The sequence below is a fragment of the Notolabrus celidotus genome, chromosome 22 (assembly GCF_009762535.1).
Source record: "Notolabrus celidotus isolate fNotCel1 chromosome 22, fNotCel1.pri, whole genome shotgun sequence".
In the NCBI taxonomy this organism is placed as follows: domain Eukaryota; kingdom Metazoa; phylum Chordata; class Actinopteri; order Labriformes; family Labridae; genus Notolabrus; species Notolabrus celidotus.
In genome coordinates, this window is record NC_048293.1 from 6,320,461 (window position 1) to 6,345,531 (window position 25,071).

Consider the following 25,071-nt stretch of genomic DNA (forward strand, 5'->3'; position numbering starts at 1 on the left):
TCAGAGGGCGGGAAAGTGGAGCACATGCTCCTCTGAGCGAATCACAGTGCTCGTTGTTGGGGAGATGTCCGTACCCACATAGTCTGTGCTGAGAGCAGGGTGGAAGGTATGGTTTCCCTGTTATTGAACCGGCTTTAGGAAGTTATTAAAAGTGTTTGATAGTCTTTACCTTAAAGCAGAACATTAGCTTAACCCGCTGAATCTCATTCTTAAGAGTGTAACTTGTTGACATTACATTGTTTTCATAGCCTCTACCACGTGTTATTGTTAATATTTCTATGTAGAGGACAATTCATCGCTTCTGCTTGACTGTTTTGAAGCTGGGTCTTGCTGTGTTGAGTGCTGCAGTTTGGATGAGAGGTTCAGGTTTTGTTTCGGGTGCTGGTATTTTAGCTGACATCTCGCTGAATAGGGCGAAACCACCAGACAGCCTGTGTGAATAGCTGCATTGTGGAAGCTGGCTGGTGTGTTTGACAGCACAGGTTCAAACCTATCTAGGCCTCTTCCACAGAGAGGGGTTTTGGTTAAATCTGTGCTGGTGTCTGAGCTTTTATTGCACCACACTCGTCTGTCAGGGAGGCTCTTCATCATAGCTCTGTTCAGCCTGACACGGTGTGTTGCCTTGCTGAGGGCTAAATTACCGGTGGCAGCGAGCTGTCCTGTTGTTTATGGTCGCGCCTTGCTGTCAGCCCGCAGTGCCAAACTGTCATCATCATCTCTGGCGAGGATGCCGCAGAAGAAGAAATCCAGAAACGCCCCGGCGTGTGACTCTCCAGGCACGGGCCAAGCAGGAGCCTCGGCAGATGTCCTGGAGGAGAACCGGGCTGCAGTGGACGGAGGAGGAAGAGAAGGAGAGGAAGACAATGTTGGAGACAGTGAGATAATCAAGTCCCCCAGTGACCCCAAACAGTACAGGTAAAAGACACTCCTACATGTATTCAATTTCTTCTATAATAACCCTGTTACATGATGTTTCTCCTCTGTGTTGCGCTTTATTCTTAGTCATTGTTACTAGCATAGATTTACATGCAGTGAGGATACTATCTAAAACTAGAAGGTGCCGGGAAAATGACCCAGATCCACTAACCCAGATCCAAAAATGATATCGAGCTTCTCTTCCAGCAGCATTATTGTGGTGTGATGAGACGATTTCATGCTATAAGCACACACCAGTGCCTCAGGCCTCTGTGGAGCATACACAAAGAAATGTGCTGTGAAGAAGCGTACAGCATGAGAGTCTCAAAGGGTATAAGATGCAGTCTGGTTGATTTAACAGCCTGTTCAAAATAAGAAAAAACAAAACAAACTGTAAAGCAACACCACTCAAAGGTCTCTAAGCTGTTTGACCTTTGACCCCGCTCTCTCCCTGCAGGTACATTGTGCTGGAAAACGGGCTGAGGGCTCTGCTCATCTCAGACTTCAGTGGCCCTGCGGCGTCTGAAGATGATGACTCGGATGGTGAAGAGGAGGAGGAGGAGGAGGATGATGATGATGATGATGAATCTGGAGATGAAACAGAGGATGAGTCTGATGAAGAGGAAGATGATGATGAGCAGGGCAGTGATGGTGATGATGATGATGATGAGGGGAATAAGAAGAAAAGAAGTGCAGAGAAGCAGGTACTAATGGGATATTTCTAATGTCGCACTCCATTCATTTTTCAGCAGCTTTAACACGTATTAAATGTCTCAGAAGAGTAGCAAAAAAAACTTGAGTCATACTGAAACCAAAAAAATCACATATTATGCAGGGATAATTTATGCATGAGGGTTGTCAGCACAAACTGAGAAACTATTTATAGAGCTGCTAAATACACACACTTTCTAACAACACCTGTTCCTAAAAACCAGCAGGCTCAAACCTGATGTGGTCTCCGATGTGTGCGCGTGTGTGTGTTTTTGTGTGTGTGTCAGTCTGCAGCAGCTCTGTGTGTGGGAGTGGGCAGCTTCAGCGACCCCAGTGACCTGCCGGGCCTCGCTCACTTTCTGGAACACAGTGAGTATAAAAACCAGAGAGAGCGAAGTCTTTCTTTCTTTTCTCATTTTTGCTCTCTGAAGAGTTCATTTGCTCACAGGTGCTCTTTGTCTCAGCTTTAAGTCAAGTCGTTTTTATTTATAAGGCCTCAAATTACATAACAAAATTTGCCTCAAAGGCTGTGCAACATACGAAAACACCCCACTTCCCGTTGGATTCTAGGAGTAATTTTGCTATTTTAAATAATTCAGTGTACCCTCTTTTCCTTAACCTGTTTTGTCTACTTTTACTCCGGTTAATAATTTGTGACATTTCCCAGAATATCCTCCAACAAGCCACAGAGAAGGCACGAAGGGAACTTGTTGCATTGAAGTTTTTTCCAGTCCAATAAAACCAAGAGTTGCTCTCCTCTCTTGAAATGCCACAGATGTTCTGAATTGCATTCTGGCTTTACTGATGTGTCTGTCTGTGGAGAAATTGTAGTATCTGCGTCTTTGATAGATGTGGCTTTTGAGCATTGTTCACTCCCAAAGGTCTGAAAAGAAAGCCTTGCTTTTCTTATAGCTGTCATCAAAACTGTCACCAAACGTTAACAGCGACATTTAGAGTTACGTTTACAGCTACATCTAGAAAAAAAAATACATTAAATTCTATTGTGGCTTCGCTGGAAATACAATGCCACTCTGTCTGTGTTTGGCCCTGCTTTCCACATACTCAACAAAACCATGAATGCAAGGCACATACCAGAGTAGCTGCGGTTGATTTTACCTTCAAAGTCATTTTATTTTTTCATGTTCTCTTCTTTTCTTTTTCACTATTTTTTTATTATGTCCCAGTGGTTTTCATGGGCAGCGAGAAGTATCCCTCAGAAAATGGTTTTGATGCTTTCCTAAAGAAGCACGGTGGGAGCGACAACGCCTCCACCGACTGCGAGAGGACAGTCTTCCAGTTTGACATCCAGAGGAAAAACTTCAAAGAGGCTCTTGACAGGTATAAAAGGATCAGAAGTTTCTTTGTTTTCAGAGCAGTCGCTCTCAGGAAGTCAACTTCTTGATAACTACCAAATGACTTTCAGACAAACATAAAACACAGGCTTAAGAAAAGTACAAAACCCCTCAACCAAAATAACTTGTCAAAACAATTGTTACAAACAACACACTGATAGCTCTTTGGAAACGTCATGGCAAGACTCATCCGAATATTTTCTCAGAAGAGGGACACAAAGAGTTGTCCACAGAGACAAAACATTTTCCTGTCTTAAAGTGTTTGTTTAAACCACTTACAGTTCTGACACATCTACTATTTGTCTGTTTTGTTGTTTCACTGAATCCTCATTGTATGAGTCTGGGTTTGATCACATATCAAAACATGTTTCTGCTGACGCTAGTTATCTTTATATGCTGTGCTTCTTCAACTGTCCACATGCAAAATGTAATACTGGGCCAGATAATGTTAGAGAAAGAAGAGCACATGTTCAACAAAGTGCTATCCATTACAGAGTATTTCACATACTATATTATTGTGTCTAGGCTAGAGGGGTACTTTTAAATATCTATCTATCTATCTATCTATCTATCTATCTATCTATCTATCTATCTATCTATCTATCTATCTATCTATCTATCTATCTATCTATCTATCTATCTATCTATCTATCATAACTGCTTTATTCAATAAATACAGAAGTGTCTTTTTTATTTATTACACCATTTTATAATTCTGAGTAAATAGTATTGACACGTTTCTATTTGAGTTGGCTCTATCTAGTTAAGCTAGCACATCTGTTTTAATTCAGTTATTTAGCGAGGCTAACGTTATCATCAGAAGTCTATAATTTGAAGTATATTTTCAAGTTTGGATTTTAAGAGCCCCCTAGTTCATGTATTTCCTGATAGCTTTACAAAGTGTCATGTCAAGTGTGCAAACTCTAACCCTATTCCATTTAGGTCTCTACTAGCAAGCTAATGTTAGCTTTGTGGCTTCAGTTAGCTAGCTACAGTGAGCAACAGTATCTAAAACCACCTTTTGCAACAGCTTTGTGTAATTTCAACTTAGCCTAGATATAAAGCAATTACATCTTTTTCCTCTCAAAGATTTAAACAAGGATTGACTAAATGTACTTTGCCTTGGAAAATATAACCTGTCACAGTGTAATATGGGTACTAATCCATGGCAAAACATCAGTTTTACAGCCGCACAGCATCCTTTATGTGATTAACTGCGGTGAAAAATCTTAACTGTGAGAAAACAGCTGGAATTCATGTTTCAGGATATGTTGTAATTCAGACTCCTGTTGTGTAATAACTCGGACAAACATTACGGGGCTCAATCAGCCGCCCGCCATTAAGCTGTTGTCTGCAGTGTTTAACTGTCTCTATCTGATTGTTTCACTCTGACCTGTGTCTCTGGCTGGTATGTGGCTCTTGATTATAGCCTCTTTGTCCTGTCAACCCTCTTAGGTGGGCTCAGTTCTTCATCTGCCCCCTGATGATCCGAGACGCCATCGATAGGGAGGTGGAGGCGGTTGACAGTGGTGAGTCTTGGCTCTATACTAAGGAGTACATTTTTATGTGGCTGACTCAGAGTTAAACTTTTCATCAGCTGCTTTGCCGAGTCTTCCTCTCGCAGCTCTTTTGCACACCATTGATCTCCATCTTTCTCTGTTGTCTGGAGTTTTTCTATCTCTCCTTCTGCCTGTCAGAGTACCAGCTGGCTAAGCCGTCAGACTCCCACAGGAAGGAGATGCTGTTTGGCAGTTTGGCCAAACCTGGACACCCTATGGGCAAGTTCTGCTGGGGTGAGTTGGTAAACACAACCGCTGGGGCACTTAATACACACAAGGCCTCCTTGGGGTATGTTCAGCAATAACAAACAGAAGCCACGAGACAGATGCCAAATCTCCTTTAAGGATGATATTCCTGTGTTTGTAAAACATTTTCCAAGATGTTTTATTCTTCTGCTGCCGGATTGATTGTTCACTTATAACGACAACAGGTAATGCCGAGACATTGAAGCACGAGCCGAACAAGAAGAAGATCAATGTCTATAAGCGGCTGCGTGCCTTCTGGAAGAAATACTACTCTGCCCACTACATGACGCTGGCAGTGCAGTCTAAAGGTCAGAATAATCAATTATATTGTATTATACATAAAGAACTTGTCTAATCAGAGTGACAGAAATATAATCGATTTCAATTATTTCATTCAACAGATAAATTGATTAATTGATGAAGCAATCTTAAGATTAATGCACAATTTGGACTATTATTTCTCCCAGCTCTAATGATGATTTATGCTATCCATGTTCATCCAGCTGTGGTTAATCAGTTCTGAAAAACAACAAGTCAAATTACAGTACTTCTCCAAGCAAACTCAGATATAATTAGAAATTTCAACACGTTTTTATGTGTGTTTCTTGGATAATATCACACAGCTAATTAACTACAGATTACATTTAATAATGAAAAGTGTTGACATTTAGGCTGAAAGAAGCTATCTTTATTTAACAGACGAACTGTTTGCCTTCTATATTTCGGTAGCAACGTCCGTTGTTATTTAAAACTGCATGGCATTTAACTACTAATAAGGAAATACAAATACTGAAAGAGCTGAGATATCTCTCAAGTCGGCATTGAACTTCAATCATATACATTTTAAAAGCTACTTAAAAACAACAATGCATTTTGATCATCTTGAGGCATGCTAACAAGATTTAAAAACAATGTTGACATAATGAATGTTAGTACACCTAAAAAAGGTGGGAGTAAAATGAAAGACTCTTAAAGCTCACTCTACTTTTATCTCTATTTTGGTCTCCTCCACTGACTGAACACCTCACTTCATTCTCATCCCATCATGAGATGTGAAGTCAAAAAAATGCCTCCAATGGGTGATAACTATTTCAATTTTATAGTTGTACCAATGTTCCATCTGTTAACATGAAGGAGGCGGGGTTTATGACCTATACCGCAGCAAGTCAGTAGGGGGAACTCCACGTATTTTGGCTTCACAGTCAGCTAACATTTGTGACCATTTAAATATGGAGTCTATGGTCTAAACCATCTCCTGTCATGTTACTCATAGTCATTTGATCAATAGTTGGTTATACAGATGACATTATAGCAGCTTTAAGGGAACATTTTCTATACCCCCTGTTAATCTTGCAACAACAGTGGTTAGTGGTACCCGCCAGTGTGTTTCAATAACTACACAAGATTCAATCAAAATGACAAGAGAATCGATTTCTGTCGCCTTGAGCAGCCTCTGCATCAGCTAAACAAAAAAGAGCTGGAAGGATTCATTGCGTCACGTTGTTTTATGAAAGAATAAAGTCAATAATTGGCTTTTTTCCATCACGCTGTGCAGGGTAGGAGTGTTTCACTTCAAGCAAAGAATGCTTGCACAAAGACAAGTGTTAATTGCTCCAAAAAGGGATCCTACCCGTAGAGTAGTGGAGTGTTCAGTTAAAAGGGAGGCTTTTATCAGATAAACATGCATCCATCTTTGTCTGTGAGTCCTTTGTGAGTGTAATTTGGATACCACACAGAAAAGAGAGACTCTGCCAGTGGCGATGTAGAGTTAGAGATTGTAATTTAATACTCTGAATGGTTGTTTCAGATAAATTCTGACCATAAATAACCTATTTTTACTCCCAGATAAGTCGTTTTTTTAAACATATGCACAGGCTGGTTCCTCACAACAACTGAACTGCAGTTAATTTTTTTTTTAACATTTTACATCTCCAGTTAATATATATAACACAACAATAGTATATATTTTGACTGCCATAAAACTCTACTGATCCAAGCTTGAATATGTTTCAAACTCTTTGTTGTGGTCGACCCTACAGTTCTATGAAACAAACATTCAGCTTTGAACCGAGTCCTCCTTCCAAACCCCGAGTTGTGACTTTCAGCCAGAATGACTGAGTTGCACTTGATCCCTAACTTCTCCTCCTTCACTCTGTCTGTCCTTTAGAGAAGCTGGACACTCTGGAGGAGTGGGTGAAAGAGATCTTCAGCAAGGTGCCTAACAAGTGAGTATTGGAGAAGAGCCTCTCAGTCACTGCGATGATGAGGAGTCGGTGTGATATAGATTGAGTCTGAATATCCTTTGAGACTTTGCTCAGATGTAAATGTCAAGCGCTCCACCGCCTCTCTCTCTCTCGGCTCTTTTTATCCCTTTTCAGCTGTGTTTTTTCAACATCATACACCTGAAAGGAATCATTTATCCTTTAAGTCGAGCTGAATTACTGTTTCCTTACACAACACAGCTTCTGTTTGTTTTATGCGTCACTGAGACAGTTTTTTCAAGAGAATAAGCAGGCATATCACAGTAATATGAAACCCACATTACTTCCAGTTTTGATGCTTTCATTTTGATTAAAGGATTACATGCTTCTGAATTGCTTGATGAAATTTCTCTTATGTATGAGCTCATGGAAATTCCAGAGCTTCTTTTACGTCCTTGATTCGCTTTTATCAAGCTAACAACATTTGAAAGACTGCATTTGAGGATTTAACAATGGGAGACAGTAATCTTTAATCTTCTTCCAGAAAACTTTTCCTCATCTCCTGTTAAACATTTTATTCTACTATGAAGCGTTATAGTGGGTTTAAGACCCATTTAATGACATACATTGAAATAGTGTGTTAATTGGTACAGTATTTTTGCTGTTGCTTCCTATAGTTCTGATCTTTTTGTTTCCACAGTAAATTGCCCAAGCCAGATTTCTCTGATATGCTGGACCCCTTTGACACACCAGACTTCAACAAGCTTTACAGAGGTACAAGTCAATCTTACTATGCTTCTTTAAAAAATTAACACTCCTGTTTTAATCTGGATCTGTGGCTAACCTATGAATAAACCTGCGGGGTCAGAAGACCCTTTAAAGGAAAGTAAGGCTGAAAAAAAATGTTTTTCCATTTGATCGTCTTAACTGTTTATCCTAGATTCTTACCTAACTTTATAACCGTGTTGCTTTAGAGGTCTAAGTAAATATTTTGGTTGAAGTACTGATTTCATTCCACGCCATACAGTACGGTATAATATGATGCAATACAATAAGATACAGTACATTAGGGGACGATACGATAGGAAAAGATACAAAACAATACAATATAACACCATATGACAGAATACGACATGATATCATATGCCACATTAAAATACAATACAATAAGATATGACATGATACAATATGATAGGATACAATACAATACAGTACAATACCATATGATGCCATACTACCTTACTCCAGGATATATGATACAATTAGATATATAACCATACAATACCACAATACGTACAATACGATTTGATTCCATAAGAAACTATACACACTAAGACATGCAACTTATGAACTGTCATAGGGTGTCATAATTTTTTCTGATTGTACATCTTTGTGTTTGCAGTTGTCCCTGTTAGGAAAGTTCATGCTCTGAATATCACATGGTCCCTCCCCCCTCAAGAGGAATACTACAGGTGAGTTAAACAAAGTAAAGGTACAATGAAGAGAACATCAATTCAGAATCAGCCCCCCCCCACAAAAAAACAAAAACAAAACATGTACTCCCCCAAAGTGAAAGAAATTCCATCAAACATGTTTTCTCCCCCGTGTCTAGCTCTGGATTATTCACAGTGATGTCTCTTCAATTAAAAATGGATTTGAATGAGTCAAAAGATACCATGCTTTACCCTGATTGTAGGAGGATTGCATCAATGTGTTTTGTTTCTCCTATTCATGCTCTTCCTCCTTTCTTTTGCAGAGTGAAGCCTCTCCACTACATCTCTTGGCTGATTGGTCATGAAGGCACAGGAAGCATCCTCTCAGTGCTCAGGAAGAGGTGAGTGTTATTGCCTGTGTCTGTTTGTTTTTTGGATTTGAGGGCTCTCCAAAACCCAATTAAAAGGTCTTCAATTTGCTGGGTATACATGAGCTTTTTGAAGCTCTGAGCGAGCCCCCGAGTGCTGAAGCCCAATCTTCAAACTGTACACTCTGCTGGCCCACTTGACGCTGTGATTCGCACATTCCATGAATGTGGTTGAATGAGAGCATTTCAGCCTCTTGTTGCTAAGTGGCAAAGTGGTTCGCCAACCCTCCGTACTCCCAGTGTACCAAGAGCCCATCCAGTGGTCCCTGTCCCATCAGAGGCACTTGGAGCATTTGATAGAATACTCCCATTTTACTGTGTGTGCTGCTTTCAATTGTTGATAAATGACAAGAGTGAAACTTTGAGTGTACTCACTCTCAATTCCCAGTTGAAGCAAACTGCTGAGGCAGTAGAGTGGTGGTTTTTATTGAATTCAGAAAATCACAATGTGAAGGGCGTCAAGAAGCTGGTTTGAAATTGGGCCACTCAGTGAAGCTGGGGGAATGGTTTGTTTATCTATGTGTCCATCACACCAACTGCTGGTGTACCACTGATCTGAGGTCTTTAAGTTTAAAGGACCATACTGGAGTTTTTTGTGCGCTTTATTACAAACAAGGAGGGGGTGTAACAGCCAGGTTGCTTCAGCACATACCTTGGCTCCAAAATATATCACCAGCACAAAATGTCAGCACCCATTACTGAGGTATGTTGGCTTCAGTATTTTAACAATGGGAGGAGGTGGAGGCGTTGTTGCATCACTAGATTGGCACCAATTTGTCTAAGGGTATCTGTAAGCTAGCTTGTGCTTATATGACTGCATCAAACTGGTGTGAAAGCCTGGCCATCATACCAAGGCTTCCACCCAGTAGGTTAAATGTAGGTATGCTGAGAAAACATTGTATGTTTATCTAAAATAAATTTTCATACAAAGCATTAAATTCTGACTTTTATGATTTGCTTCTTGTAATAAAGATGAAAAATGTATCATACAAGCTTTTACACAACACAACAGAAAAGAAGTGTACACAACTGCAGATTTTTCATGCTTTCTTTTCAAACACTGGTTTCAGTTCAATCCAGTGCAGAATGAGAATTTTCAGAGGTTTACGGCTCTCTTGGTTTGATCCATTGCAGTTAACATCTCTTGTTGGTAATGCGCAGTGCAGCCTGTTCAAGCCAAGCTTCCCCTCTTAAGTGCATCCACATTCCACTCAAACATGTGGTCATGCAGATAAAAGCAGAGGAGAAAATCTCTCACCAGCTAGAGAAAGTTTTAAATCTCTGAAAGTTGTTTTTTTTTCATTATAAAATGAAGAAAAAGCAGCGTGCAAGGCAGAACGCAGACATAACAGAATAATCCATGTTATTTCTTCATTTTGGGATTTCTTTAAAGCAGTGCTGACTGCTTCTGAGGGGGGCACAAAAATGTGTACGATAGAGAAACATGCAGTCACATATTTGACTTACTGTTCTGCACACACGCTGAGTCTTAAAGTGCATCTCTAGCTTGTGGCAGTGGGTGAATCTGCACCATTAGTCTGATTAATTTTAAATCAGTGTTGGTTAATTGATGTGTGTGTGTGTGTGTGTGTGTGTGTGTGTGTGTGTGTGTGTGTGTGTGTGTGTGTGTGTGTGTGTGTGTGTGTGTGTGTGTCTGTGTGTGTGTGTGTCTGTGTGTGTGTGTGTCTGTGTGTGCGTAGGTGCTGGGCTCTTGCTTTGTTCGGAGGAAACAGTGAAACTGGCTTCGACCAAAACACCACCTACTCTATCTTCTCCATTTCCATCACCCTCACCAATGAAGGTTTCCAAAACTTTTACCAGGTAAACACCAAACCAACATTTTGAAGTACATTAAGTCTTCATCACTTTCTGGAATCACTGACACGCTGCAGCTCTAGCCTGACTGGAGGAGTTAGAGTGAACACAAGCAGAGGTTGACTCATTAATCTTCCGCCTGTAACATATTTTTTTTTATCATGGTCTATTTATTGAATTTTCTATACAGACACAGATCAAATACAACAAAGACAAGAACAGAAATAATAAAGAGAAAACCAAACAGAATTAGATACAAATGGCTTCCAGTCACAGGACAGCCAAGGGAAAAAAAGTATTGTAAAACAAACAGGAAAAACACAAAAATAAATCAAAATAGTACTGACAATAAAAATAATGACAATAACAGTAATAAAGAGGAGAAATATATAAATAAATAATGTAAAAATGAATTAGAAAGTGCACCAGATCACAGAGTTTGTGTTTATACAAAGCCATACCCCTTTTCATGCATCAAGCGGCATAGGCAATCACTTCACAAGAAATAAAAGGCTGCCATACTCTCTCAGTTGATCCTCATAGTGTGTTCCTTATCTTTTCTATTTTGAGAAAATGCATGACGTCTGTAACGTCATATAATCAAATATTATGACACAGAAATTCATTCTTAAGGAGTTCCTCTGGTCATCAGGATTGATTACAGTTTTGTACGCTGAATTAGTATAACACTGAAGATAAACGACTGTATCCTAAATGTATACTGCATTGACCTAACTGGCTTTGTTTCTAAATCTGTATCATCAGTTGCTATGACAATGCTGGGGTTAAACAGGGACGCAGTTGTTCGACATCAAACATGAGGCTGGTGTCCTAATCCAAAGTACTTCACGGAGAAACGTTTCAATCAACAAACTTGCTTTGATTACTGTTTATTAATGCCACAAAGGCCTTGAGACTGTTTGCTGTGATCAAGAGGTTCTACTTGATCGCCCACTCCTCCATTCAGAGAGTAAACCTGCAGTTGTTTGGATTAGGGTGCCATTGTTCTGAATTATTATTATGAGGCTTGTCAAACTAATAGATGGTTGCGTATTTGCTTTCTTGAAAAGAGTTAAATAAGGACTCTACTTCTCTGTCTGTTTCCTCGTACAGATTGGTAAGGACTGTTGTTGAGCTTGTAATTATAACTCTTCAGTCATAAAAGCAGAGGCTGCACTTTCAATAACATGTTCTCATTTAAATGAGGGAGATAAAGACATATCATTCTCTGCTTTTGGAAAAAAAAGAACAAAAGTTATTTTGGTATTTAAATAATGAAACCTTTTATATCACTCTCACTGCTTGTTCTGAAGAGTAATTAAATAACCATGGTCAACAAGATTGCCCCTACCTTGCATCAGGTTTTAAAAAAGGGTAAATCCAATCACTGTGGAGAATAAAGGGAGGATTTAACTGTACTCTTTACTTGGTGATGATTCATTAAAGCCAAAGTATTTTGAAGTTTTCTGTTCTATATCTGAGTCTCTGTGGTCATTCACAGGTGACTCATCTGGTGTTCCAGTACCTGAAGATGCTGCAGAAGCTTGGACCGCAGCAAAGGCACAGCCACAAACACACACACAAACACATACACATACACACACAGTCTCATGAAACAACACAGCAGGGATGCACTGATAAAAAAAAAACAGGACCCTGAAGCAAAAATTCTGTTTCCGCTTTTTTTTTTTTTTTTTTGTAGTACAGGAGATTATTTTTATTATGGTGGCCCTGAAGGTCAACTGCAAAAAAATGGATTTAGTGAACACCCAAACAAAAATTCACTAACCGCAAAAACGCATAGACACATAAATACTGCATGCAACATAAAACCATTTTGCAAAATGCAAAGAAATTGGAAATTTAGTTTTGCAATTTTTCAGCTTTTTTTTTGCACATTTTTTCAAACAAACAAAATTCACAAAACCATAAAAATAGATTTAAAAATAATCCAAATTAATGAATTTACAGCTTTTATCATTTTAGTAGTTGTCATGTTCTTTAATCTGTCTCAAGTTGTGTTGATATTTTGATATCTTAGCTCCTATCTGAAATAACGGGAGGTAATATTTCAGTCTGTGTGTTCATTCGTTCAGAATATATGAAGAGATCCAGAAGATTGAAGCCAACGAGTTTCACTATCAGGAACAGGTAAGAATCCTGTGAATATGAATGTGCTGCTGTATTAACGGCTTTTCACACAAACAGAAATCTAATATTGAATCTTTTTCTCTTCTTCAGATTGACCCCATAGAGAATGTGGAAGACATCTGTGAGAACATGCAGCTGTTTCCTAAAGAGGACTTCCTGACGGGAGATCAGCTGTTGTTTGAGTACAGGCCAGAAGTAAGTAGTTCAGTTATTCAGGGAGTGAACCAGTTCAGGGACTTATTCTAAAATCATATATTACCTTTCTTTTTTTTTTAGATAAAGGATGATAATAAAGCAGATCAAGCGGAAAAAAGTCGACACTTTTATTGTCTTATATGTGGGAGATTTTATAGCTCATGCATAAATATGCCTGATATTTGCCGGAATTGTGGATGCTGTCTTGTCTTTGATTGGTGGATATTATTTCTCATCAGAAGTTGCAGAGTAATTGTGCTTTTGCATATTTTGTGTAACTTTTGTTCAATTTGGCTGCCTCCTGCTGTAATTGGAAGCTAAAGTCGTCTCACATGTATAAGTAATCTAGAGACAAAGAAAACAAAAACAAGTCTCCTCTTTGGAAAGTTGGATTAATTTGTTTCTGTGTATGCATGTGTTCATTCGTGTGTGTGTGTGTGTGTGTAGGTTATCAGAGCAGCTCTGTCCCTCCTCACCCCGGAGAAAGCCAACCTGATGCTGCTGTCACCAGAACATGAGGACCAGTGTCCCCTCAGGGAGAAGTGGTTTGGCACTCACTACAGTGTGGAGGGTACGTGTCTGTATGTGCTTCTGTATGTGTGTGTGTTTGTTTACTGCCTGTGTTACAGCTCCCTCCCACAATATAGGCATTCAGTGACTACATTGTCTTTTTCCCCTTGTGTGGTGATATTCAGTCTGATATATTGCAGACAGCCAGCAGTAGAAATGCCAGTATTTATCTCAGTCTTTTATAAAGCAAACAATAGTGTTGGAATATTTCAATAATAAATGTCAACATTTTTGGTTTGAATGAAGTTTTTAGGTCACTCACTCAAAACATGAATCTAAACAACAAATATCTGTATGTGCTCCAAAGACGTCCAGCAGGAGTGGATGGAGCAGTGGACAGGAAGCCTGGAGCTGAACAGCGACCTTCACCTTCCTGTTGAGAACAAGTTCATCGGTGAGTGAAAAAAGTAGATTCCTCTGAGTCAGAAGTATCTGAGAAGTGTCCAATAAGATGGTCGTGAACAAGACTTGGTCTAGCAGTTTGTTCTATTTCTCTCACTTCATCCGTCCAACAGATACACTCATCAGATATATCGACCATACTTAGAGGAACAGTGCATTTAGGTCAATGTATTCTGCCATCTGAGACGCTCTCTTGTTAGTCACTGATCTGAGTGAAGTGGGATGATTCAAGCTAAAATTTTTGAACTCAATAAAATCTCTATTGACTTAAGGCTAAATTTGCCACTGGCCCCCAGTGGCTCTTCAAGATCACTGACTCAGGAACATTTCTTTTGATTTGGAAAATATCAGTCAAGAATTTAACACCTCATTCTGACTGACAGAGGCGAATTACTCAGAGAATTTCTGTTATGCACTTTCTGCTTGCCTATCATTGTCGGCAGGTTAATATAATGATTGGGTAACCTGTTAGTCCTGCGTTGGGATTATGCTAACACAGTTGTCATATACAGCATTCATGCTGAGTCTACTCAGTTATACTGTAGCTTGAGTAAGCAGATCTCCTGAATTATGCAAACTTCAGAAGAGAACTACCTTATCTCTTCTATTCTCAGCTTACTTCGTTACGATTTGGCAAAAGACTACAATTTTAGCTGCATCTTTTCCAGCCAACCTGGCCTACACCTTGAGTGTAGTGAGACTGCTCGTGGGAGTGACAGCAGTGAAGCTGGCGGCGGCAGTAGCTTCTTCAGCTATGACACATGGGTGTGTGCAGGTGCTTGTGAAACATTAATGCTGTAGTAATAATTAACAAGATGACAAGAATCACTCACAGTATCACAGGAAAACGATGTGAAAGTATGTGACATGATCTGTTAGGCAACATGATCTCTTGAGACAGTATTTTAACTGGCCTGATCGGGCAATCAGTTGGTCTGACAGTCATGCATCTTGGCCCACGGGGCCAATTATAATGTTGAGCCCTGTATTGGGGCAACGATTATACCTCTACAAGAGCACGCCATGCCAGATTGAAGCCAAAATACCGTTGCTCATTTTGGAGGTAAGAAGGACATGTAGCAAACAAGAAGTCAATAAATCAAATAAGAAGAAAAGCACATAGAAATAAAAACTAGGAATTTAATCCATTGACTGCAGATGTGTATGGACGACATCTCCTCCCGTAGAAAAATGAAGTCAAAATACTGCTGTGATGGGCATGGGCACATTTTGCTGGTGACCTCCTATAATCCTGTTTCTGTTCATTTAATGTTAAATGAAATAAATATGTTAAATTTAGAGATTTCATGATTAAATGATTATCAAATTAACATTTATTACCACATACACACACAAAAGTATCAAAAATTGGTACTGTTGAGTACCGGTACCGATTCCCAGGTACAGGGTATCGGTACAGTACCGGTTCAAATGTGAAAGGTACCCATCCCTGATGACAGCACATCCTCTCTTTTTAGCATCAGTGAACTAATCAAAGCTACATTTTTCCGAAAAAAACCCACAAAATCAGCAGAAATTTTTTTAATGGTTATTTTAATTTTCTAGTTTGAGCCATGTTCCATCAGTTACAATGGAGGAGGCAATCTTCAACACAAATAGTGCAGTCAGTCACCAGGGGGAGCACTAAATGTTTTGGCTTCATTTTCGGAGAGCAGTTGTACCATCCATCTTGTTATACTGTCTATGGGAGCCTCAAAAAGCATTTCACACCCCTGTTTTCAGTTTTGATAGAACTTCAATAGAGCGGTTAATGATCTTATAGGTGTAAGAAGTGTCCGACTACCTTCATAGATAATTACAGGTGATTATCAGCTGCTAATATGCTTACAAAAACAACAACAGGAGTTTGGAAATCCAGCCCTGAGTTTAAGATTTGAAGCCAAACATGGCAAACAAGCCCCCCCGGTCCAGCTCTAGGGTTTGACACCTAGCAGCATGTTTACCCCAAACTGGGCATATTGAATTATTTTGAGCCCACACATTATTTATGAGATGTACCAAGCCGAGTTGTGTTGCTGTATTGTTTCTGTGCGTTTGTTCAGCCACCGACTTCACCCTGAAGCCCTCTGACTGCCCAGACACCGAGCTCCCTGTCCGGATAGCCGACAGCGACAGGGGCTGCCTGTGGTACAAGAAGGACAACAAGTTCAGAATCCCCAAAGGTAACTTGTGTGTGTGTGTGAGAGAGAGTTGGAGACTGTCTGTGTGTGACTGTTCTGTATGCATCATTTAGCATGCAAGATGTTTCCGTACAAGCTTTTAGTATCATTAGGGAGTATATTGACACTCGTTTGTCCTTTCTTCCTGCCGCAGCCTACATCAGATTCCACATAATCTCTCCTGTAATCCAGCAATCTGCCAAGAAGTAAGATCAGGCTCAAATATGACCTTGTGCAAACACTGTTTAGAACACTGATTTACATTGCTGCCTTTTCTCCCATCCCTCCCTCTTCTTTATCCGCTCTCTCTCTCTCTCTCTGACTCTCCCTGCTTCTGCAATTTCATCCTCTTTCCCTTTTTTTATCACTTTTTACCCTTCTTACCTGCTGTCCTTCCCTATTTCTCTCCCTATTTCCTCTTTCACCTTTCTTTTCCTCCCCCCGTACTCCTCGCTCTTATTTATTGCCTTCGCCTCACTTTTTATCTCCCCTGTCTCTTTTACTGCCTCGCTTCTTTCGCCCTCGACACCTCTTTCCCCTGCAACTCATCCCTCTCACCTTCTTTCCTCCACCTATCTCCGTTTCACTTCCTTCCTTCTCTATCTTTTCTAATGTCTTCCGCATCTCTCTTCTATCTCTCCCCTTTCCTTACCCCTCTCATCACTCCCTCTCTCAGCGTGGTCTTGTTCGACTTGCTGGTCAACATCCTCGGCCATAACCTTGCAGAGCCGGCCTACGAAGCTGAAGTGGCCCAGCTGGAGTATAAACTGGTGGCTGGCGAGCACGGCTTGGTCATCAAGGTTAAAGGCTTCAACCACAAACTGCCTGTGAGTGAATTCAGCGGGAGAAACTGCAAAAACACACAAACAGAAGTGATCGCATGTTGATAATGTGACCAGTAGAACAGTCTTTTTCTTCTCCTGTAATTGTTGGCCACATGTGGATATAACTTGATCTAAGTGCCAAAGATAATATGTTAATGTTGCATTCTAATTAGGAATACTTTACCTGAGTGTTTAAGAGCTAAACAACATGTAAACATCAATAAAGCTTAATAGAACCACATAATAGGCTGTCATGATAGAAGGATGGCTGTAAACCAATGAGTCCAGTTCTGCCTAAGGCTCTGCCTGCTAGAGGGAAGTTGCCAATGCTTGCTCTTGGTGGATAAGTGTTGGCTTTCTTAAAATAAACAACACAGAGACCTTCAGTTTAGAAATGTCCCAGGATAACTTTTGTTGTGGTTTGGCACTCTATAAATAAAAACTGATTGACTGGCTGAATTAGATAGGAGCCTGACTGATCAAGGTTTTGACCTACTTATGTCCATCGTAGTTATCAGTATATAATGAAGTAAATAATGCTCAGGGGGATTAAAAACGTGTATCACAGAGCGCAAGTTTGGCTCAGCGGTTAAAGTGCACCCCATGTATAGAAGCTAACACGGGGTGCTGCAGTTGTAGGTTCTATTCCGACTTTGGCTCCGCCCTCTGTTACTATAGAAGCTTAGTCTCGTACTAAAGCTGCCGGTGTGTTTTGATATCTCCCGGGAATGACTTGGCTGACGCGTTGTACTGTTATATGTTTGTCCATACAATACCGTTTACTGTAGTTGTTGAAATAACAATTCTCAGGCGTAACTCTGGTTTGCAGCACAAAACAATACATTTATTTGCATCACCGTACGAAGTGTTATACAGCGTCCACAAGTTTCCCATTCATTGAACGAACAAACATTTTGAGACGCAGTTCTCCATGCCGCCTGCAGACGCAGCGTCACAGCATCCAACGTGACGACGTGACAACGTAACAGCGTGACAAGGCAACAACGAGACAACAGTCAAAAACCAACTGCCCTTCCGGGTCAAGACACACATCTGATACCTAGGTGGTGACGTACTTTTATACCTGTGCCCTTAATCAGCGAAACGATGACACCCAGTGGCACAATAAACATTGTGTTTCACAGCTTGACCCAAAACATGAATATGGCTCTTACAGTTACAATGTTGCACTTTCATTAAGCAGACACTTTGGTCAAAAGCCGCATACATCTGAGGGAAAGTAGAACACAAGCAAGATCTGGACAGGGTGACACAACATTCGTCAGTGCCACAAAATACTTCCCATCGAATCAGTGGTGAAGTATGGTGAAAAGTATCAGTTAGCTTATATATTTACATACACCACCAAAGCATCAGCAGCAACATAGTCTTCAACTTCATGTAATCTCAATATCATCATCATCAATGCACCAAACTACCAAGTGCTGAGTTCTTCACAAAGCTCTGTTTTCCCCCACTCTCTCTTCCCGCCGTCTTCTGTCAGCTATCCTGTCAAATAAAGTCAAAATGTCCCAGATAATAGCTTTAAAAGAATAGTAGTAAAGGAATAATATCATGATGTACTTTGTCTGACAGAGCGGGCTCAGACTTCATCGTGTGCGACACAGCGTAGCACGAGGTATACTGATATTAGAATGCCAACTTTTCTATAAGAAAGCTTTGCATGCCAAAGGAGAAAAACAAGTAATTTTGTATTCCATTTTACTCTTAAAAAACATTTTTGTTGTTTTTTTACCTCATGCAATTGCCTTATTTCCCCTCCATGATGGTACTGATTGTATTTGTAATTAATTGGAATGTAGGGGTATAGACTGCCATCCAGTTAGTGAGTCAGGGGTTAATTATTGTGTATTTACCTGTGTTTGAGTACCCTCTTAAAAAGAACCAGCTCACTTTGCTTATCCTGATAATAATGTGTTTCCGGTGCCTCCAAAGCTCAAGCTAATCCAGCTGGCTCCTGGTTATGACGTCGCACGCACACACACATTTAGACGTTAAACTGAAACACTTTTGTAGTTTGAGTCTTGACAGAAAGCAGATAAGTGGATATTTCCCAGAGTATCAAACTGCTCCTTCTTTAAGTGAGTTACTGAGCCTACTCTGAACCACATTAGATGGAACATCAGTGTGAAAACATCCAAACTGGATTGACACAATGATATGTATGCATAGTGCTGTACGTATTCTCGACACACAGGTGTTTGTATTGTCCTCATGCATGGTGATTATGGTAATTCTTCACCTCCCCTGTCTCTCTGTCTTTCTTTCTTCAGCTGCTGTTCCACCTGATCATTGACCACCTGGCTGATTTCTCTGCCTCCCCTGGCGTCTTCAGCATGTTCGCCGAGCAGCTAAAGAAAACCTACTTCAACATCCTCATTAAACCTGAGAAACTCAGCAAGTGAGTCGTTTGTCTGTTCTCTCTTTTTGTTTGTGAGTGAGTGTGTGTGTGTCTGACATTTTCTTTGTTGACTTATCTTCAAGTCTGTGATGCCTTCTAGTGGTGAAATGTGTGACAGTCCTGAATGAGAAAAAAACCTCTCTGCCTTTTGTTATCCTTTTTCTGATTCTGTCTCTCCCTCTCTCTCTCTGTCACTGCCTCCTCTCACTCAGGGATGTGCGTCTGCTGATCCTGGAGCACTCCCGCTGGTCCATGGTGGAGAAATATCAGGCTCTGACAGCTGGTCTGAGCAGCGAGGAGCTGATGGAGTTCAGCCGGAGTTTCAGGGCTGAGCTGTACGCTGAGGGTCTGGTGCAGGGCAACTTCAGCAGCACTGTGAGTGAACACAGACAAATGGACTGATTAACAAATAAGATTATCTGATTTGTCAATTAATGCTTCTGTTTCCACTTGTATCAGCTGAGTGTGAGTGTACTTCACATTATTGTCATGTCTGTATGATCCCTGCGTCTGATCTCTACCTCTTCATTATCTGGTATTGTATTTCCTCTGCAGGAGTCACAGCAGTTCCTTCAGTATGTCACAGAGTGAGTCAGCCATCACTGAATAAACCCCCTAATGAAACACCAGCACTGTATAATCAAACAGATCTGTTGGCCTCCAAACACTGTAATTTGCATTAGCTTCAGTTGTTTAATCCATGCTGCTCTTTAAACTTTCTCTATCCATGCTTTTTTTCTTAATCCTCTCCTGTCAAACTTTCCTCCTCTTTCCTTTCCTTTTCTCCTCTCCTCCTTAATTCCTTATCTATTTTGTTTTCTTGCCTACATCGTCCTCTTTTGCTCTCTCCCTCACCTCCTCCGCCAGAAAGCTGCAGTTCTCCAAGCTGCCAGTAGAGGTGCCGGTGATGTTCAGAGTGGTGGAGCTTCCTCTGAAGAACCACATCTGTAAGGTCAAATCCCTCAACAAGGGAGATGCCAACTCTGAGGTCACTGTGTACTACCAGGTGGGGCAACATCTGCAATACACCAAATCTAACAAACTAGTAATACAAGATAGTTTATTATAAGTGAACTATTTCACTCAGATTTTCTTTCTTTCTCCTTTTTTCTTTTCAAGTCTGGCCTGAAGGCGCTGAAGGAACACACACTGATGGAGCTGTTGGTGGTGTGTGCCTTTTTTTCCCCCGCTTCATTAAATATTATTTTATTCATTCTGTTGTTCCTCCATGCTTGACTGACTTTTTGTTGTCTTTCAGATGCACATGGAGGAACCTTGCTTTGACTTCCTCAGGACCAAAGAGACTTTGGGGTTAGTGAAGTTATGCTTTTGGGCATTTTTGCCTTTATTGATAGGACAGCTGAAGAGAGACAGGAATTATGAGGAGCAGAGAGTGGGGGAAGACAGAGTTTTGGCCATGAGTCAAACAAGCCAGCGCTGCACAGGGACTGTAGCCTCTATGCATGGGGCGCGCACTTAAACCTCTAGGCAAACATTTTGAACAGTAAATATCCACAATGAGTGACACATTTCATTGTTACACAAAAGCAGGATTAGCTTTCAAGGGGTGGCAAAATCAAAACAAACTGAAAGTTCTTCACAGCAGCTTTAATAAAAACTGTTATTTATGACATGTGGGCAAAAAAAAAAAAACATCAATTCCATTTCTGTTGAACCCTCATTAATTTATTGTTAGGAAAAACTCAACTGGATGAGTACTTGAGCTTTTAAAAGATTGGATATAACCTTCGGTATTCATGCTTTACTGCTAATTTGATGTTTTGAGCTTTTTAAGCTTTCAAGTTTTTCAAATCTGTCTTTTGGAGCCACAATGAAAATAAGGTTTAAATATCAAATGTGCCATAAAAGAATTCAGATTATCATTATTTTGTTTAAAAACTCTTCTGCACAGATGTTCCAGACAAGATATCGAACAGGATACAGGAAATCTTTCTGCCAAACCTCTTTCCTACATTTTTTTTGTTTAACATTTTTTGTTTGTTTCTGTTTGTGCACAAACCAGAGATGCTAACAGATATCTTCTATCTTCTTCTTACACATCTCTGTCTTTATAATGAATCATTATTTTTCTATTTCCCAGAACTAGAAGCATGTCCAGATAAGAAGGGTTTATCAGAAGCTAGTCATTTTGAATCCTTATCTGTTCCATCAACAGTGGAACATTTTGTATTTATCCACATTAAAAACTACTTCTTCTGTTAGCTGAATATGTTTTATTCTACTTTGTAATCACACTTCCTGACTGATTCCACTTTAAAGTGACAGTCACGACCGGTGAGAGATTTCACCCTCATGTAGTCACTCTGATCTCTCTCTGTTTATCTCCCTCTCAACATCTCCCCTCTACCGCTGTCTTTCTTCTTTCATGTCGCGCTCTGCAGGTACCATGTCTACCCCACCTGCAGAAACACCTCAGGCGTTCTTGGGTTCTCTGTCACCGTGGAAACACAGGCCACTAAGTTCAAGTGAGTCTGCAACACAATCGTAACCTTTCATCCGCTCAAAAGCAAGATAGGATTTATCTAAAACGCTTCCCCCCAAAACCAAGGTATAACATATCTTTCCACTCACCCAAACCCACGCTCGATTTATCTGTGTGGCCCTGCAAAGAGAAGCGAGCGGAGCTGATAAATGACTAAAGGAATCAAATACAGCCTATAGCATGTAATATATCTCTTACCTCTCCTGAACTTTTCTCTCTCAGTACCGAGCTGGTGGAGTTAAAGATTGAAGAGTTCTTGGCTTCATTTGGGGAGAAACTCGATTCGCTGACTGAGGAGGCCTTTAATACTCAGGTCTGTGTCTGTGTGTGTGTTTTATTTTGTGTATTTGTGAGTTTCCCCATTGTTATGGAAAAAGAGGAAAAGTTCCAGCAATTTTTACATAACCCAAAAGTTACAGAAGTGTCAAAAGTTGCAGCTAAAGTTAGTTTGGAGGTTTAATAACAAAAATTCGTATCCATGTGAGACCCAGTCGCACACTCAGGTCTGCTTTGTGCAGCGTGTAGAAACACTGTGCATCGCATCCGTGTGTTTTGTACAGGTGACGGCTTTAGTTAAGCTGAAGCAGTGCGAGGACACGCACCTCGGAGAGGAGGTGGACAGAAACTGGGCTGAGGTGGTTACGCAGCAGTATGTGTTTGACAGGCTCAACAAAGAGGTGAGGAAACACACACACACACACACACACACACACACACACACACACACACACACACACACACACACACACACACACACCCAACTTCAGCCAATAAAAGAATGCATACATCCTATTTAGGCTTTTGTGGATCATGTGTTCGTTCTGTAACAACTTAATCCACTCTCAGTTTGCCATGTTGTGCCTTTTTCTTGAAGCTGCTGTGAGGGTTTTTTAGCTCATAATTAAAACAGCCGCTTCTATATGACCCATAAAAGCTAACAAGACCATCAGAGAGAAGATTGACTTTTTTCTCTATAGTTATTTTCAATGCCTGTAAACGCTGCCAGTGGGAAGGTGTCAGACAAGGCCATTAACAGCAGGACTCATACATAGCCTTTGTTTACATTTTACACAGCAAGGATTCATTGTGTGGTGCGTGTTAGACATTTCAAATAAAGGAGGATTAGACTTTTTTTTACACATTTACAGAAACAAATCTGCAAAGAGGTGAAGTTCTGGAGCTTCACAGGTCACATATATTTACCCTATTTAAGATGTCTAACCTGTAAAACACACGTCTGCCTAGTTCAAAGTGCTTCACATATACGTGTCATACACTTGACATTATCTTATGGCAAGTCACATTTAAAGCCAAATTAAAGGCAGAATAAGTGGGATTTGCATACACTTATGACTATATGTGTGTGACTGTTTCTGTATATGTAGAGACCTTGCCTTCTTCCCTTTGACTTTGAATATTGGGTTAATACTGTATATGGTAGTCAACTAATTCCACTTATTCTGCCTTTTAATTGCTAATTTGAATTTTGTCCAAATTGCTAAAAAATAAACTGATGAATGAACTAACTGACACATTGTCATGTTTTAAATGTGTGGAGAAATTTTCCTACAGGAACAGTTAAGATTGTCTATTTTTTCAATGCTTTAATGCTTTTCAATACCACATACTTTGAAACGATACAACATATTATTTTTTAGTTTAATAGTATTGAAAATAGCGATGGGTACCTTTCACATTTGAAGCGATACGGTACCGATACCCGGTAAGGCAAGGCAGCTTTATTTGTATAGCGCATTTCATACACGAGGGCAACTCAATGTGCTTTACATTAACACATTAAAAGCATTGGAGACATTCAGACAGACATAAAAGAACACAATTAAAATGACAAATATAATTAAACGGAAAAGAAAAGGAAAATTAGAAATATTTTAAAATTACATTACAATTTTAATTTAAAGTGTCACTGCTCTGCCCTCAGTCACAGCCACTACACCTCATCATAAGTCAACAAAAACCACCACTCACTCATCCCCCAGAACTATCATCCCATCTCACCATTAGTGTTTCTCTGTGTTTAGATTGCAGCACTGAAGCTGATGACCAGGTCTGAGCTGGTCTCCTGGTTTAAAGAGCAACAAGGAGAAAACAGCCGCAAACTCAGCGTGCATGTAAGCAATGCATGTTTGATCCAGGAAGTGAAAGGTATTTTCATTAATCAAAAATTTGTCTGATACTGAATGTATCCCTGCTTCCTGAAGGTGGTGGGCTTTGGTCCTGAAGAAAACGATGAGGAGGGCGATGATAAAAAACAAGAAGGAGAGGAGGGCAAAAAGGAAGATGTCAACAGCTCTGCGTACGGCGAGGTGTCAAAGCTCACCTTCCTTGCTGCCTCACCCAAGATGGTTGGCTCTGTAGCTATCATGGACATTCCTGCTTTCACTAAAGACCTGCCCCTCTTTCCTTACCACAAGATACTTGAGTAACCTCACGCTCAGACTGTGACAAAGATAGATTGCTGTGCTGTGCCTCTCACAGAGGGGACTGCCTCATTAGAGATGCAGGCACTTAATATGTGAGGGTAAAGGAAGGCTGAAACAGTCTCAGCTCCTCTCTGGACCTGGATTCTGTCTCAGGGCCCCAGCTGTAGATTTTACCCGAATTGTGTGTATAGGCAAAGTGCCTGGAAGTGATGATAGAATTTTTTTAAAGTGATAAATGATAATCCATTCTGCTGTCTCACACTCGATTGTTTCAGATCCTCAGACACTGGGAGTGTGGGAGTGCTTATCCATTTTACCATCCCACTCTGAATGAAGATCGTTGGATCAAATTCTCATTTATTTGGCTCTCTAGCTCTGCTGCTATAACAACACCCAACCCCTGCATTTCCTTGGTGTTTGTTTTGGAGCCCACAGTGAGCCTAATACAATTTGAAAATACAAATCAACTGTGAAAACTGCAGAATTGCTGAATCCCTTGAACTCCAGAGGTGTGTGTGTTTGAGTGATTGTGTGCTGGATTTCAAGCTCTTCGGTGCACTCTGCTGTCGTATTAGCCGACCTGGATTATGCCATGGTATGAAACTGTGCAAAAAAATAAATCAAGGAGGGATGAGTGAATCAATGAAGCAATGAACTGACTACATAAAACACATTTTTGAGACCTCTTCTTCAACATAAAATCAAACCTGTGAAACCAAA

General features: G+C 40.3%; 1 protein-coding gene across 2 annotated transcripts; it reads left to right on the top strand.

The window, feature by feature from the left end:
• LOC117806134 (nardilysin-like) lies at positions 1-25,071 on the top strand. Of its 2 annotated transcripts, XM_034674844.1 has the most exons (32): positions 1-106; positions 690-915; positions 1,373-1,619; positions 1,914-1,995; positions 2,811-2,964; positions 4,434-4,507; positions 4,676-4,771; positions 4,969-5,091; positions 6,951-7,008; positions 7,685-7,758; positions 8,387-8,456; positions 8,741-8,818; positions 10,546-10,666; positions 12,162-12,220; positions 12,757-12,811; positions 12,902-13,006; positions 13,454-13,577; positions 13,884-13,970; positions 16,042-16,161; positions 16,313-16,364; positions 16,835-16,985; positions 19,277-19,404; positions 19,617-19,779; positions 19,960-19,991; positions 20,272-20,410; positions 20,524-20,571; positions 20,663-20,715; positions 21,807-21,890; positions 22,130-22,220; positions 22,468-22,584; positions 23,950-24,039; positions 24,130-25,071. In XM_034674844.1, exons 2-32 carry the CDS (start codon positions 728-730, stop codon positions 24,352-24,354), a joined length of 3,288 nt encoding a protein of 1,095 aa, XP_034530735.1. In that variant the 5' UTR covers positions 1-106; positions 690-727; the 3' UTR covers positions 24,355-25,071. The 2 variants fall into 2 exon arrangements, with proteins under 2 accessions (XP_034530735.1, XP_034530736.1); XM_034674845.1 differs by having other exon boundaries at positions 73-915.